The sequence below is a fragment of the Muntiacus reevesi genome, chromosome 2, assembly GCF_963930625.1.
Source record: "Muntiacus reevesi chromosome 2, mMunRee1.1, whole genome shotgun sequence".
Taxonomy (NCBI): Eukaryota; Metazoa; Chordata; class Mammalia; order Artiodactyla; family Cervidae; genus Muntiacus; species Muntiacus reevesi.
The window spans coordinates 53,811,803-53,828,256 of record NC_089250.1 but is presented as its reverse complement, the minus strand read 5'-3'; the positions used below and the strand labels follow the sequence as shown (position 1 = coordinate 53,828,256).

Below are 16,454 nucleotides of genomic sequence, written 5' to 3'. Positions count from 1 at the left end.
GATCAAACCAGTCAATCTTAAAGGAAATCAACCCTGAGTGTTCACTGGAAGGACTGATGCTAAAACTGAAGTTCCCGTACTCTGGTCACCCGATGCGAAGAGCTGACTCCCTGGAAAAAACCCTAATATGCTGGGAAACTTGAGGGCAGGAGGACAAGGGGGAAACAGAGAATACGGTGGTTGAATGGCATCACTGACTCAGCAGACATGAATTTGAGCAAACTCTGGGAGATAGTGAAGGACAGGGAAGCCTGACGTGCTACAGTCCATGGGGTTACAAAGAGTCGGACACGACGTGGGAACGGGAACAAGAAGTTGGGCAGCAGGTGAAGTGGTGAAGTGCTGCCCGCCCTCTGGAACTCGCACAGTCCCCTCTGGGCCCTGACCCACGTGAACCCCAAGTTCCAAAGGTGTGAGAGACAGTCCCTGGGAAGAAATTGAACGTGGAGGAGGGCCTTCTGACAGGAAGGGCCGAAATCAGGGTCAGTACCCACGTCCTCAGTGTCACCGACAGCCAAACAGGGAGCTTCAGTGGGTTCTGATCAGAGACTGCTTTTGAGTGTTGGCCATTTTTGTTTAGTACTAACTGTGAGAAAGACACAGCCGGATCTTCAGTGCCTGAATATAAAAGAACAACTCCAAGCTGTAACCTCCTTGTAGAATCTTCCAAGGTACAAGTCAGCCACCAGGCCTCTTAGGTTTTTATTCCTTGCTTTCAAAAACACAAGCTGTTTCTCTCCCGGAAGAGCATGTAATGTGCGAAAACATTAGGGATATTGCAAAACGGTTGCATGAAATAACTGTGGAAATATTTCACCAAAGCATTAACCTTCGCCTGCTGCCCTCCCCTCCCACCCCAAGGAGAGATAAGTTCTCAGAGTCTTTATCTCAGGCCTGTATATAATTGCTGCTTTAAATCACAAAAGCCTTTAGAGACATGCAGGCAGGATGCACAGGGCTGTGTTTAGGCTGTTCTCACCTACAAAGCCACCCGATCATGCCCCGCCCACCGCCCCAAAGAGAAACAAAGGGAACCAGGCAGGACGCAGGCATCTTCATCCCCCAAGTGTCTGTGAACCTCCGCAGGAATGTTGTACCACAAGCGGGGGCACGTGTCTTTCTGTCGGGCTCTTTGTTCTTTCTTTCTGAAGAATGGATAATTCCTGGGAGTTTGTGTTTCGCTCATAATTGTTTTTTAAATTAAGATACACTTTGCAGCCCCGACTGCTGAGATAAAGATGTGGCTCCTGGGGAAGCACCTTGCTTTTGTAAAAGGAAGCAAAGTGATAAGACCTTGCGCTCTGGTTACTTGCAGAGCCTAGAAAACAAAGTTACCCCTTCACATCTTGTTGTAAAAGCTATTGTCTCGTTCTTTCATCTTCCTTGCATTTCTCCAGCACAGAAGAGGGGCTGGGAGTGGAGAGCAGACCCTGGAGGAGTGGGAAGAGGCACGGAGTCTTAGCCAGCTTCCTTCTGCCTCCGGGCACAATTGTGCGGGGCTTGTTCTGTGCATCACCTCATTGAATTACGGCAAAACCCTTCAAGGCAGAGGTTGTTATTTCAGCATGCCATCTCCCTTGCTGCAGTGAGTCCATAAATCTGACTGCGGGTACAGGCTCGTACCCTGTGGTTTGAGGGTGATTGTGCTGGCTCAGGTGTGAAGATCAGAGAGGTTTAGCAAGTGCGCCAAGGCCGCACAGCTCATGCCACTGGCTCCCAGGCCTCAGCTCTCCGCAAGGCAGCTCATCGCCCTCTTTCGCACCAGCCACAGTCGGTGCACACAGTAGGTGCTGATTACATAGTAGGGACTCAGTGAGATGAACTGCAGCCTCCTGTACATGACTTTCTCTTTCCGGCAGCCAGAGGAGTCTAGTCCAAAGGCTGCCTTTCTCTGAGAGATGGCCTTACAAGGAAAGTCCAGAACCTTCTTTCACAGTCCTCTAACATGCATTGGGCAGGAGTGAGGCCCACTGGGAACAAATCGAGTTTGGGCCAGGGTGGTGGGCTGGATGGCAGGACAGCCCCCTGCAGGCAAACACTCAGCAGGTGTGGATGACACCAGGAGCTCTCCCCTGCCTCCAGCCTTCCCATTTCTCATGGTCTAAATCATCTGAAACAAAATCATTCCTGGTTCATTGACCTTTCTGCAAATTTTAATCTACACTCAGAAGTAAAATGTCACATAATTTTTATGCATTTGGCTGAGCTTCTTTGCCACTATGTTAAAAAACAATTCTTTATCAAGATTTCATGTCAAATTTGCACCAGGGGTAATTACCCCAGGATAAACGTTGCATTTGCACAAAGGTCCATGGGCAGGGCCGGGGAGGGAGCACTGGGAGCCTGGCAAGGACTGAGGGCAGGGCCAGGATCCATCGCCTCCAAATCGACTTCATTAACTGGCTGTTGTCCCTGCGGTGGGTGAAGCCCCTGCAGTGCTGCTCAGGTAGGCAGGAATCTGCAAAGATTCCTGCAAGACCCAGCCCAGCACACAGCTCTCTCCTCCACTTTGGGATTTAATGGCCAACACACTGTTTCGAATTGTGGAGCTTGAAAAGACTCTTGAGAGTCCCTTGGGCTGCAAGATCAAATGAGTCAATCCTACGGGAAATCAACCCTGAATACTCACTGGAAGGAACGGATGCTGAAGCTGGAGCTCCAATACTTCAGCCACATGATTTGAAGAGCCAACTCCTTGGGAAAGACCCTGATGCTGGGAAAGATTGAGGGCAGGAGAAGAAGGGCAAAAGAGGATGAGATGGTGAGATGGCATCACCGATTCAGTGGACAAGAACTTGGGTGAACTCTGGAAGATGGTGAGGGACAGGGAGGCCTGGCATGCTGCAGTCCATGGGGTCGCAAAGAGTTAGACATGACTGAGCTAGGGAATAACAGCAACAATTGTCCAGTGGCCTCCATCAGAGAAACGGGGTGCAGAAGCATGGACAAACCTCCCTGAACCTGAGTCTTCTGCTCAAGGTGAGAACAGTATCAGTGTCACAGATTCTACCAACAGGAATCTCACCACTGACAGGAGAGAAAGAGCAAACAAGGCAGGGAGGTCAGGATGTGCTCGCAGGGGCACATCCGACTCATGCCCCAGGCTCAGAGGAAACAGTAGCAGCTTTGGAGGCATCTATTATAACAGTTTCCTTAGATGCAAGACTTGCTTTGGACGTTTATCCTTCTACTCACCATTGTATTTGTGATAGAAAAGAAATCACACCTGTCTTGAGGGGTCCACAGAACAACGGTGTCCCCGAGCCTCTGTCCTTAACTTGGTTACTACGTATATGTTCACGTGTTACTGACAGAGTCCACCCTCCTTCCCTCCAATGCAGGGCATGCTGTGGCTCCCTCACTCCTGGGCGGTTGCCATGTGCCCTGCTTTGGCCAGAACTGGGAGCCAGAGCAAGGTTCTCCCAGGAGGAGACCCAGGAGCCAGTGAGCCCCATTTCTCAGCAGCAGGTGCTCCTTGCTCAGCAATCATGGGAGCAGAGACACCTCTCTCAGCCTTGGGTCCAACCATCTTAGGCTATAGAGCCCCCTGGCCCTCCCAGACTTCCCAGGCCCCTGTGCCTCTAACGAAGACTGCAAGAGGGAGAAGCAGTGAGCATGGCGGCCACATTGTGAAGCCATGTTCCTGCCCGCCTCCTCCCTGGACCTGTGGTCCTGGGCCTTCTGTGGATGGTGATGTTGTGAACGGGCTCCTGCTTCCTTGAGCTCTGTGTACACGGGATTAGGACCAGAAACAGCACAGATGTCTCGGGTCTTTGCTTCCTTGGGGTGGTCCGTGGCTAAGGAACGAGGTGCTCTGGAAAGACGGGTGACAGAAAGAATTGTGCTCTTTCTCTCCACGCCAGGGTTGATTCCGCTCTTTACGGAGCATTCCTCATCGTGAGCCTGGTGGGTGTGTCTCCAGGTCCCGACCATCAGAGCCCAAAGTGAGTCAGAGGGAGGCCCACCCCGGAGAGTTCAGAGGGCAGATGTGGCCACTCTTCCCAAAGATCTGCTCTGTGCTGCAGCCCCACCTGAGAGCCTATTTGGCTCTGCCCAGAGGGTCTCCCCTCTTTGAAGAACAGGGGATCCCCAAGAGGTGGGGGATGGGCCCAGCAGAGAGCAGGGTGTGAGGGCTGAGCCAGGACAGTCAGTACGTGAATGAACAGTTGGACAGATGAATAGGCGCAGATCAGGATAGACAGATGGACAAACACAGAGCATGTATCTGCTCTTCTCTTCTTGGTGCTGGGTGTGTGGGGAGCCCCCAAATCCTGGAGCTGGGAGGGACCAGGGCCAGGAGGCTGATCCCACCTCTCTGAGCTGAAGTCTCCGGAGTCACCCACCAGATTGAGGTCCCTGTGTCACCTGGAGCTGCCCTCCCGATCCTCAGCCCACGTTCAAACAGCACGCCCTCCCTAGATGGTAGGAACAGTCTCTGAGAGCTTGAGAGGAGAACGAAGCTGTGAGCGGATGGATCTGGGGAGCGGGAATGCTTGCAAGTGCTTTTAAAATACAGAGAGCACGAAACAGTCTTCCACTGCCCCTCGGTAAAATGGAGTAAAATCATAAACCAAGTCTAGGGGCCCAGCCGGGGTCTCCCCTTTCTCCTGTTGGCCTCACCTGCAGAGAGGACAGTTAGGGGGAGTGAAGGAAAGGAGACAAGGGAGGTGGGGAGGGGAGAAGGGAATAGGGAGGGGCAGAGGCGAGAAGGGGAAGCTGGAGGGGCGGTGGACCCTGGGGACAGAAAGCACCTCCTCTCTACCTGGGCCTTAATTGTGAATGATTTCATTAGCTTCATCCTGATGCACGGAAGCTAATGACAGAGGCTGACGGTTCTAAAAATAGCCGGTCCTGCTCCTTGTGTTGTAAAGGGTCCCCCATGGCCTGCCCCCCGGCCTGTCCCCCTCCCACCCTGAGCCTGCTGTCTGCCGCAGCACCTACCCCTTGCCCCCCACCCAGTTCAAATGTGATAGGAGCCCTAGAGGGGATGGAGCCTGGCCCCAGGCCACTGAAGCCGGGCCTGCAGAAGGCGAGGCTAGAGGATGGAGGGGGCCATGGCAGGCGCTGCAAACCCACCCTGTTCTCATAACAACAGGCTTCTCTGGGGCAACCGGGCACCGGGTGGCCCCCCAAAGGAGACTAAGGCAGAAGAGCGGCCAGGAGCTCACGGGGTGATGGCCAGGCAAGCAGCTGTCCCCTGCGCCCCACCAGGGGAGCAACCTGACACTATTTTCTCTCAGGAACCCCCGCCCCGACACTCCCTAAACAGAGGCCAAGTGTGGGGGTTGCCTCCCCACCCTGACCTGTGGGGATGCCGTGTGCTCTGGGTGTGGAGTTTGGCCGAGAGCCTGGCAGGTGCTGAGACCTCTATAAGCATCCACAGTCCTTACTATTACAATGATCATCTTTGCTAGCTGTAACCAGGGCCCCTAAGAGACGTGTTAGCTTGCACTTGTGCATCTTAGCAATATTCATTCATTGCCAGCAACACCAGTGGCAATAACATTCCCACGCCTGGGATGGAACAGGGAGCCCCTGGGCACTGCCTGGGTGTCGCAGAGTCTGTCCACAGAGAGCCCAGCACCTCCTCCCTGGGGTCTAAGGATCACCCGAGCCTTATCCTCTCTTCCTGACCATCCTCATCAGGAGGGCGGGAAAGGTCTACCCCAGGCCAGCCTCACCAAAGTGCACAGAATTACCGCCACAAGCCTGAACCGCCCTTGCAGACTGTCAAGACTGTCCATACACGTGTAGCTATGTCTCTCGCGGTGGCTTAAACTATAGTCATGCCCATCTGTTTGTGAATGGACACCTGGGTGTGGTTTTACATGTCAAGCTCTTGGTGGCAAGAGCTGATGGAAAGAATCGGGGGAGCCTCAGAAATAACTGAGGAGTGGTGCTTCTTAAACGATGCCTATGATTTCCATGCATTGAGAGCGTGGATTGTTAGCCAACAGACCACCGTGAAGTCCCCATAGATTTCTTTTGTATTACTTATTTTTCTTTATTTATTTGGCTGTGCCAGGTCATAATTGCAATATACAGAATTTTTAGTTGTGGCATTCGAACTCATAGTTGCAGCATATGATATCTAGTTCCCTGACCAGGGATCAAACCAGGCCTCTTGCATTGACAGCATGGATTATTAGCCAGTGGGCCACCAGAGGAAGTCCCCATAGACGTCTCTTCTTAATGGTCAAAAACCACCTCCATTTTTCCAAAGAATCAAATGGACTCCAGGAATCTTGATGAGAGAGCAAAGAATCTGGGCAGGGCCATGCCCCTAGGGTCAAATTCCAATTCTGGAGCACCCCCCAACATCCTTGGCTATTAGCAAAGCTCCTAGATTCTCGGGATCAGATATGGACCACAGGGCCCTTCCCCCTTCCAGTGATACCTGGCTCTTAGGGGAAGAACATCCCTCACAGCCCAAATCTCTAAGGGTGGGAATGACACGGGCGTAGTCAGTCATTCATCATGCTGTCCTCCAACTGTGATCTGGGCACCTCCCACACCTGGCACTCAGCAGACCAGTTGGCAGGTCTACAACCAGATTCACCAGCATCACCCCTGCTGGCTCCCTGTGAGTGCAAACAGAAGGACCGCCAACCTCCTCTTTCATCAGGGTTGGGACTGTCTGTTTCGTCAGAGGACCCCCCCAACTTAAGGGCCTCGGGCTCCATTCTGTTGGGGCATATGTGGGATTTACTAACAAGGAGCTCAGACCTCAGTTCTGACGGCCGCTGCAGAAGGAACATCTGTGTAAACAACCTTCCTCGGATCTGGAGTTGCTGCCTTCCCCCAAGCCCTCTGTCTCCTGAGACACCTGCACCTCTGTCTTCCTCAACAAAGGACTGTTAATTAGTCCCACAACCGAGAGAAGTACCCCTCCTATGTGGGCTCAGAACCATTCTGAAACTGAAGACTTGTGATGCAGTCCCCGCTCTGGTGGGCAGTGTGTGGAGAGACAATCTCTGCCTTTCCCACCAGTATCCCCGGATTCGCAGGGTGTGGGAATCCTCACTTAGGAGCCCAGGAGCTCATCAAAGCAGTACTGGGGTGGAGGTCACACTGGAAAACACAGTCACCCAGACCAGGGCGCACACTTGGTACCACTTCCACTGATGTTTCCAGGAGAGAAAAATGGAAGTCGGGATAGCTGGATCACTGCTCTAGACTCATTATAAAAGAAACCTGGGGGAGAGGCAGGTTTCATGTTGCCTGCCATAGATGAAATGGCATCAGAGAGGTTTTGGTGTTTTGTTTTAAAATGAGATTTTTAACATCTCTGAGGCAGAGTGTTTCCTCTGGAGAAGATAAGTCTGATGGAGAGTGAATATCCATTTTTTAGTAGATTTTATATTTTAAAGAAGTTTTAGATTCATGGGAAAAATAGAGCAGAAAGTAGAGTTCCAGACGCCCCCTCCTCTCTGCAGTCTCCCCTGCTATTAACACCTCCTGTTGTTACAATTAGTGCAGGACATTGTTAAAACTAGGGGTTTCCCTGGTGGCTCTGAAGGTAAAGAATCTGCCTGCAGTGTGGGAGATCTGGGTTCAATTCCTGGGTTAGGAAGATCCCCTGGAGAAGGAAATGGCAACCCACTCCAGTATTGTTGCCTGGGGAATTCCATGGACAGAGCTTGGCAGGCTACAGTCCATGGGGTCACAAAGAGTCAGACACGACTGAGCAACAACACTTTCACTTTCAGTAATTACAACTAGTGCCAGACATGGTTACAATGGATGGACCTGCACTGACACCTCCCATCACCCAAAACCCACAGCCAACCTTAGGGTTCCTTCCCGATGTTGTATATTCTTTGGGTTTGGACCAATGTGTGATGACATGTATCCACCATTACAGTATCACAGAGTATTTCCTCCACCTGAAAAATCCTCTGTGCTCTTTTCCTTTTCATCATTATCTTCCTCCAACCGCTGGTACTCCCTGATTTTAAAAAAAAATATTTGTTTTTATTTATGTATGTGTTTGGCTGTGCCGGGTATTAGTAGTGGCATGAGAACTCTTAGCTGTGGCGTGTGGGATCTAGTTCCCCGGCCAGGGACTGACCCACGCTCTCTGTATCGGAAGGCAGAATCTTGACCACTGGACCATCAGTAAATTCCAGCCCCTGATGGTTCACTGTCTCCATAGTCTTTCCTTTTCCAGAATGCCATGCTGTTGGACTCACACAGTCTGCAGCCGGTTCAGATTGGCTTCTTTCACTGTAACATGTGTTTACGTTTCCTCCACATCTTGTCATGACTTGGTATATCCCTGGATTCCCATTTTTGAAGCTGAGGGGAATGGAACTCATGCATTTATTCTGATAGCCTTTAGAGGAACCTCATGGCAGGTGCTGGGATTCACAGTGAGGAAGGCAGGCCTCGTGCCTGGGGGCCCAGCACACTTGACATAAGTAGTTGGAGCCACGTGAGCAGGGCAGTGGCCTTGGGGGCACAAAGGATGGTCCCCCATATCTTGGGGGACAGGGAGCCCTGAAGGGGGGTGATCCCTGGGCAGGAGAAAGCATTCCTGTACACAGAGCGGAGGAAAGCAAAGCGGGTGCAGGGTGGGATGGAACAGGCCTGGGTGGCTGAGCCTCGGACCACAAGGAGGGAGACCATGGTGCAGCTTAGGTGGCCCCTGGGGACACACCTGCACACACAGGACACCTCAGGGTTGGCAGCCACTTGAGCAGGTGCAGCCGGTGATGGATGGAAGGAGGGAGAGAGAAAGGAGGCAAACATATTTATTCCTCAGCACAGGCCCAGTTACAAGATCACCTCTGGCTCATTTGATCTTTCTCAACTCAACTAACAAGAAAAATAATAAAACTAGAGGTTTCATAACCGCGACTCACATCTCCAGAGCAGCAGACTCCGGGAGATGCAGTCCGATGCCCCCATTATTGTCAGCACGCTGATGCCGGTGCCGACAAAGAAGCAGATCAGGGGTCGCCCGTCCCCAGCACATTAGCGCCCCCTTCCTGTCAGGGAGCGAGCAATCAAAAATGATGAGGGTAGGGAGTTAAAGGAAACCCTCCTGGTTGGGGGGGCTGCTGTGCCTCCTTTCATGGGTGCCGCGCATTCTCAGCAGATGCTGTGGATAAGCATGGCTGCACCTGTCTGCTGTGAGGCAGCAAGATGGGCATGGGGGAGGGAAAATTCTCCTAAGAAAGGGCTTGGCTCCGTCCTGAAAAAGAGAAGAAGCAGGTCTCTGCTGTTTAGCCCACGGCCTAATTATGGGGCTGCACACACAGAGCAGCTTGGACTCACCAGAGCCAGGGCCCCACACTGCTGAGTCCAGCTTGCGGAATGTGCAGTTTTGACCTGTGAGATGTTCACCAGCTGAAACATTACAAATGCCTTGCGTTTGGGGTGTTGGTTAGCTACGTTATAAAAGTACCCGGGGCCCGGATGGAAAACGCTGGCATATGTAACAACTCGGGGCCCATGTAGCACCAGGCTTGGGGAGGATCTGTGGAATTCCTGGAGTGAATGAGTGCATTCCACAATGTCATCTTCTCCCAGCAAGAGCAGTTTGCTTGTTGATAAAATGAGGGGTGGGATAGATGGCTTCTGGGGCGTGTTCCAGTCCTGACATCCTAGAGGTTTGAGACACCCCTTGGAGATCCTGGTGACAAGGGGAAGCCATCTCGGGCATCTCGGATTCTTGGCGGGGCAGGCAGGGGGGGAGCGTGGTACCCAGAATGTGGACGCGTGGTTCATGCACGCTGGCGGCTTCCAGGAGGACAGCCTGGACACCCCCTTCATGAAGCCTTCACCTCCCTCCAGGGCTCAGGTGTGCTGTCCCCTTCTCCCAACTTCTCCAGTGAAGTCAGTATCCCCTCACCCCACCCTCCTCTCTCTCTGAACTGTGCTTGGGCCAGGAGGGAAGGGGCCCTGAGGTGGGGAGCTGGGGTCCCAGGGCATGGCTATTTACAGGGAGGCTTTGTAGAGCTCTGGGCATGCGGGGCCTGGGGGACTGGGGTCTCCAGGGGCAAGAAGCAGAGAGACCCTTCTCCCAGTCCTTGCAGCAGCCAGGAGGCCCTGGAAACTGCTTCGCAGTGAATTCATACACCATGAATTTCACCATTAATGTGAGTAACAATCCAGTGGCATTCAGTACATTTGAGTGTGGAGCAGTCATCGCCTCTCCCTAGTTTCAACACTTCTCGTCCCCCAAAGGAGACCCCATACGTACTGGCAGACACTCCCCAGCCACCGGCCACCACTCGTCTGCATCTGTGTCCGATGGCTGCAGTGCCAGCCCTCTGGATGGGCAGTGGCAATGGTGACGGTCTCTCGGGGACCCCCAATCAGCAGGCAGCACGCTGAGGGATAATGGGAGACCCCACAGGGACACAGCCATGCTCCGTGGATGACCCACAAGAGACTCCCTCGGGGGTCCCCAGGATAGGGGAGCCGGGAGTCCTGAGGTTGTGCGGGCACTGCCAGTCTCCTCTCTGCCCCCCACCCCCCACCATGGAGGGCCTCCCTGCACATCTCCCTGGTGATACATCCTTGCTGGTTGGGTGGTGAATCACCTAATTGCAGAAGCCTCTCCTGGATTCCTCACTCTTTTTCTTCCTTTTCTCCATCTTTTCTTGGCTCTTGAGTTCTTCTCCTGCAAGCAGACACGTGTGAAGTGGGTACTGGGGATACTATGATCCACTGTAGTTAACTTTTGAGGACGTACCTCTGAAGTCACAGCAGTGGGCCTCTAACTCAGTTCACTGGATGTTTCTATGGCTGGGAAAGGCTGTGACCCTCTCTCAACGTTGACTCCAGGAGAGGGTGTCATGTCCACTCAGGACACCCACTCAGCCTCAAAGGCCAATGGACCTTCCTAGAAACCCCCAGAGTTAGGAGGTAGGGGGCTCTTCCCTCGCGTGCTGCGTGTGTGCTCAGTCACTTCAGTCGTGTCCAACTCTTTGTGACCCCCGGACTGTAGCCCACCAGGCTCCTCTATCCATGGGGTTCTCCAGGCAAGAGTACTGGAGTGGGTTGCTATGTCCTCCTCCAGGGAATCTTCCTGACCCAGGGATCAAACCCGCTTCTCTTTGGTCTCGTGCATTGGCAGGTGGGTTCTTTACTGCCAGGTCACGTCGCTGGCTGAGCTCCATCCTGTATGCTTGTTCTGACCCTGGCTTACCTGGCAGCCCAGCTCCCACCACACCGGCTCTCTGTCCTTGAGATTCTGCCCTTCCCCCATCTCTGCTCATGCTGCACGCCTGGAAGCCTTCCCCAGCCCAGGCCTCCTGGGGACCCTTTCATCCCCGGAGCTTGGCAGAGGCACCATCCTGGGAAAGCACTCCCTGCTGTGCGTCTGGGTCAGGCTCTCTCAGAACCAGGCTCCTTCCTTCACACAGAGCCCCCCACCCCCCAACCCCTGGGAGCCACACCCTGTGTGATGACCACCCCCCTACCCTGAGCTCCATCTGGCAGGGATGTGCTTCTTGCTGACTGTGGCATCTGTAAATCCACACGAGCGGATGGATGGATGGCGCTTCCCATGGGAGCTCTGTGTGAGCAGCTGCCTTCTCCAAGGGCCAGGGCCCTTTCAGGGGTGGGCAGAATGCAGACCGCCCTGGGGCGGGGGAGGCCACAGAGATTCCAGCAATAACTCAGTGGGCCCGCAGGGGGCGTGTTGGCAGGGACACCTCGAGGATGACGAACAGAGACTAACATATACCCAGCATGAAGGAAAACACGCCTCAGTGACAGAGGGCTGGCCGGGTGCATCCCCGCCCTTGGTCCCAGCCCGAGGGCAACCAGCCCAGGGTGCCCATCAGCCTCCACTTCATTTTCCCAGCTTCCTGGTGAGGGTCAGGGAGGGGAGGCCCCGGAAGATGAAATCCTGCTCTTCTTGAATTTCCTTGTGTTCAGCCTTTCCCATAGTGTCCAACTAGACAGTTTCCTGGATGTTGGGTTCTTGCATGTGCTTCTCAAATAGCCATTGACAGTGTTGCTACTGCTGTAAATGCTGGGTTTTCTCAACATCAAGTTACATTTCAGGAGCAGAGTGGATGTTGGCGGGTGTCTGTTCTCAAAATAAACAGGGCTTGGAAATGGAATCCAGTCTAAAGGGAGAGGCAGGCTCTCAGCGGCCAGGCCAGCTGGGGAAGGACCTAGTCTTCCAGTCATGCAAGACGATCAGAATGTCAAGGGCTGGCTGACCCCACACCTCCTGCAGGGCTCCCCACCCAGGGGCCCCCAGCCTGGTCTGCTCTCTGTTAGATTCCACCATTCACACTGCCATTTCCCAGTCACCACCCACCCGGAGCCTTCATTCTAGGGGTTCCTAGGTAGATCTCCAGAGCCGGGAACCACAAGCCCATAAATATGTTTGTGCAGTGAATGACCTTGTGTGACTTTGGCCAGTGTCTTTGCTCCCCATCTCCTTGGATGGCTGACATGCCAGGATGTAAGATGAGCTGGGTTCATCCAGCCTCTGCCTGCACCGGCCCTGGTTCACCCTTCGCTGCTGCTCCCAAAGGTTGATGCTCAGAGTACTTGCTGCTAGTCAGGTTGCAGACCCAGGGTCCCAGCTGCATCCCCAGGAGGCTTGCCAGGGTGGGTGTGACTGCAAATGTAAGCTACACCCCACACGGGCCCTCCACACCCTGGCATCCCAGCAGGGGCACATACATCACCCCCTACCCCTGGCCCTGTCCTCGGGCGGGTGGCCGAGTCCTCCCCCCAGGACCACCAGGCCTCCCACAGCCCACCACACCTCCAAGGGGACAGAGGCAGTGGGGGCTGTGACTGTGCATGTTTCATCAACTGGACCTAATTTCTCTCAGGAATCCTTCTGCCTCTTGTCAAGTTTGTTTAAAACTAATGGAAGCAATTAGCAGGCCTCAGAGATGTGTGGCTGATCTGGGTTGCGGGGAGCGAGCACCCAGGGGGTCCACATCCCAGCCACGGATGGAAGGAGGCGCTGTCACCTCCCCAGGCAGGTTTCTCCAGTGGAGCCTGGAGGAGGTCATGATCCTGGTGCCTGCAACTCTGCACAGGTGTTTTCTTCCCACGAGGCTGGAGGACATTCTCGGACACTTGTACTGGGTTCACAGCACCCGGCCTGGCCCGAGAGGAGTCCGTGGGCATGCAACAGCCCAGCAGCTTCTGACCCCTAAAAGAGAAGGACTTTACCTGCAGACAGGAGGTAGATCCCAAAATGAAAAAGAGCAAGAAGAGGGAAGTGGATTGAAGAGGAAGCAAAGAGAGAAAATTGGGCAGGATACACTGAGAGTAGTAAATGCCTCCGCTCGGCTAGCCCCCGGCTATAGCGCCAACTCTGAGCGTCCCAGCCACCAATAAAGAGGCAACCGCCTTGAGCAACTCTCCAGGAAAATACAAATGGGCTCCTGGGTGAAGCAGCAGCTCCTGCCCAAGAACCCAGATGTGTCTCAGGGGAGTCTGCTCCCTCCCCCACTCGCCAAGAGCTCACTTCCCATTTTTATGTCAAGATATAATGTTTGTAACCTTCTGAGCAGTGTTTGCATGTTGAGAAATCTAAACCCACATTTCTTAGGGTTTCAGGTGGGAGCTCACTTATTCAGAACTAAAGTGCCATGAACGCCCCTGGTGTCACAAAGAACAAGCCTTCCTGATCTTTCCCTTTGACAGAGAGACGGTCACCCAGCAGTGCCCAGGAAGGCACTGTCCTGAGCTCTCCTTCTGAAAAGCCAGCTCCCCGACTCTGCGTGCACTCGGAACAGCCCCCAACTTCCCACAGACACGCTCCAGCTCCCGCTTCCCCACTGACATGGGCTCCGAGTCTCAGACACGGTGGTGAAATGAGCCATTGTGTGGAGCCAATCAGCCAGCCTGCGGTGACACAGCCGGGGGCCAGCTGTGTGTTGTCCCAGAGCCCCTGTGCCTCCTCAGGAGAGTCCTAGTCAGATCCCAAGGCTGAAATGGTCTTAAAGGCACCTGCGTGGAGAGGCTGGCTTTATCACTGTAGACCGCATCTGATAGAGCCATCTTCAACTTCCTGAGGGTCTCGCATCCACGGAGGACGTCCCACCCCTGCAAGGTCCCTGCTCCTATGGACGGTGCCCCGACCTTCCTATTGTGGCAGCGCCTACGCAGGTGATTTTTTTCTCTGACATCTGCGTCCACACTTCCCTCAAATGCCTCCAAAGCTCTGCACTAATTAAAAAAAAATACAACACCGTCACTTAATCCTGAAGAAATGCAAACTCCCCGCTGCTGTCCAGTCCCATTAGTGATATTAGAAATTTGCTTCCAGAGAACAAAGGGCTTATTTCTGTACTTTGTGCTAATCTCCGGCAATCACAGCACTGTCATTTTTATCTTTGCCAAAGACAATTGGGCGTCAGAAATGATTGATCCACTCAGTTTGTTGCTGACTTTAATTTGTATACTGTTGGGCGATGGTACAGTGAAAGCAGTCTAGTGTTCTCCTGTCACTTGGGAAACAATGTGACTATTCCCTCACCAAGGGGCGTTTCCTTGAAGCCTCAACCCACTTGTCACCTTGGTTGTCCTCTTCCACCCTAGGACCTTGTCTGTGAACCCTGGAGTCTGTGCACACACGGAGACGCCTGGCTCCATCACACTGAAGAGCATTTTTGTATTAAACTCACAAGTGGGAGGTGTCAGTGACTGGGGAGATGTCTGGAGTGAAGTATTTGAAATGAGGGAACGTTCATGTTATTTATTATTTCAAGGCAGCCAACAATAAAAGGTGAACCCAGGGGAAACATTTTATCAGAACTAACAGTGAGGAGCTTTTTTTAGTTTCTAGAATAAATAGTAATTAAATCATGTAAGCTGTGACAGTGAAATTGCTTAAAAAACCAATCCTCCCACCATAATTGCTGAGATACCCACATTTTTATAAATGCTAGGTAACTTTATCCGTTCCTTTCATCAGCAGAATGTGACACTGGCTGTGGGTGCCTCGTAATTTACCATGGCTTCAGGTGGCAGCTACAGAGGTACATGGATAAAAAGGCTGTGATGTGATCCCAGTTAAAAGGCAGCTTCCGCTATGTCTTCTCCTGCAAGGAGGGGGCAGGGGGGCACAAGTGGTCCGGCAATGGAGTCACGGGAGGTGCCTAATGGATGTTTGGTATCAGTAGACCGTCTACCTTACATGCCTGCTTCCAGGTCATGAGAAAGCTCCAGCTACCCAAGGTCACTTAGAGAATCCACTGAATCCTCTCCCCTCAACTCAAGACTCCAGTTGAGCCCAGAGATGGTAGTTAAGGGGGGGAGAGGAGGATGTGTTTGCAGGGATGAGAACAGCTATGCTTCAGAGAGAATGAAGCAAGTTCCTTGTGTTTTGTTCTTGTTCCTTTCTCTAAGTCCTCAGCTGATTCCCAGGAGGTAGAGATAAAAACCCCTGGACTTCCCTGGAGGCTCAGTGATAAAAGAATCCACCTACAATGCAAGAGAGACAGGTTCGATCCCTGGGTCAGAAGGATCCCTGGAAGAGGAAATGGCATCCCAGTTCAGTATTCTTGCTCAGAGAATCCCCTGGACAGAGGAGCCTGGAAGGCTACACACAGTCCTTGGGGTCGCGGAGCCAGACAAAACTAAACACGCAAACACAGAGATAAAACTCAGTACCTGAAGGTCAAGCAATCAGTTAAATAACCGCTTTCTCAACCACATTAGAGACCCAGGTCCACAGCTGAACGTAAGCTCTGAGCAGGCGCCTGCCCACCAGGCTTTCCCCACCCACCCTGACCTTATCCCCTTTCTCTTGCAGTCAAGTTCAGCAGCTGCCTGGGGACCAAGGGGACGCACTATGAGACCAACAGCATGGACTTCAAGGTCGGGGCCGACGGGACGGTCTTCGCCACCCGGGAGCTGCGCATCCCCTCCGAGCAGGTGGCCTTCACCGTGACTGCGTGGGACCACCAGACGGCTGAGCGCTGGGACGCCGCCGTGCGGCTGCTGGTGGCCCAGACCTCGTCCACGCACTCCGGACACAAGGTGAGGCATGACTGCACGCAGGGAGGGGCTGGGCGCATGTCCTTCCTCCTCAGGTGGCTGAGCGGAGCCTGGTTGGCAGAGGCAGACACCTGAGTAGGTGGCACCGGCCTTGGGGGTGACCCCTGACCTCCCACCTTCCCAGGCAGGGCTGCCCACAGGCCCCATCAGTTTGGTGCACAGTCATCACCACCCTAATGGTCAGTTCCTTTGTGAACAAGGGCCTCATGGCTTCATTTCTCACTGGGCACCTCTCCTGCCTAAGCTTGTAGCCCCCCAGCCTGGGGGCTCCTGAGGCCTAGAGGACCGAGAAGGAAGACAGAGGCCACATGGCTGGCCGTGCAAGGCAGGCAGGGTAGCTGGTGTGAGACTGATTCAGAGAGAGGGGAGGGGGAGCAGAGGGGGTCAGGGAGGGGGAGGAACGGGAGGAGGGAGAGGAGGGAGGGCACACTTCACATAAACACACACCAGCCCATGCACCC

At 53.5% G+C, this 16,454-nt stretch overlaps 1 protein-coding gene across 1 annotated transcript in view; it reads left to right on the top strand.

Annotated features, from left to right (window-relative positions):
* CDH4 (cadherin 4) overlaps positions 1-16,454 on the top strand; it is a 475,364-nt gene that overhangs the window by 328,482 nt on the left and 130,428 nt on the right. Inside the window, exon 3 of the mRNA XM_065919692.1 lies at positions 15,749-15,975. Coding sequence (XP_065775764.1) covers positions 15,749-15,975 — 227 coding nt within the window. The remainder of the gene's footprint in view (positions 1-15,748; positions 15,976-16,454) is intronic.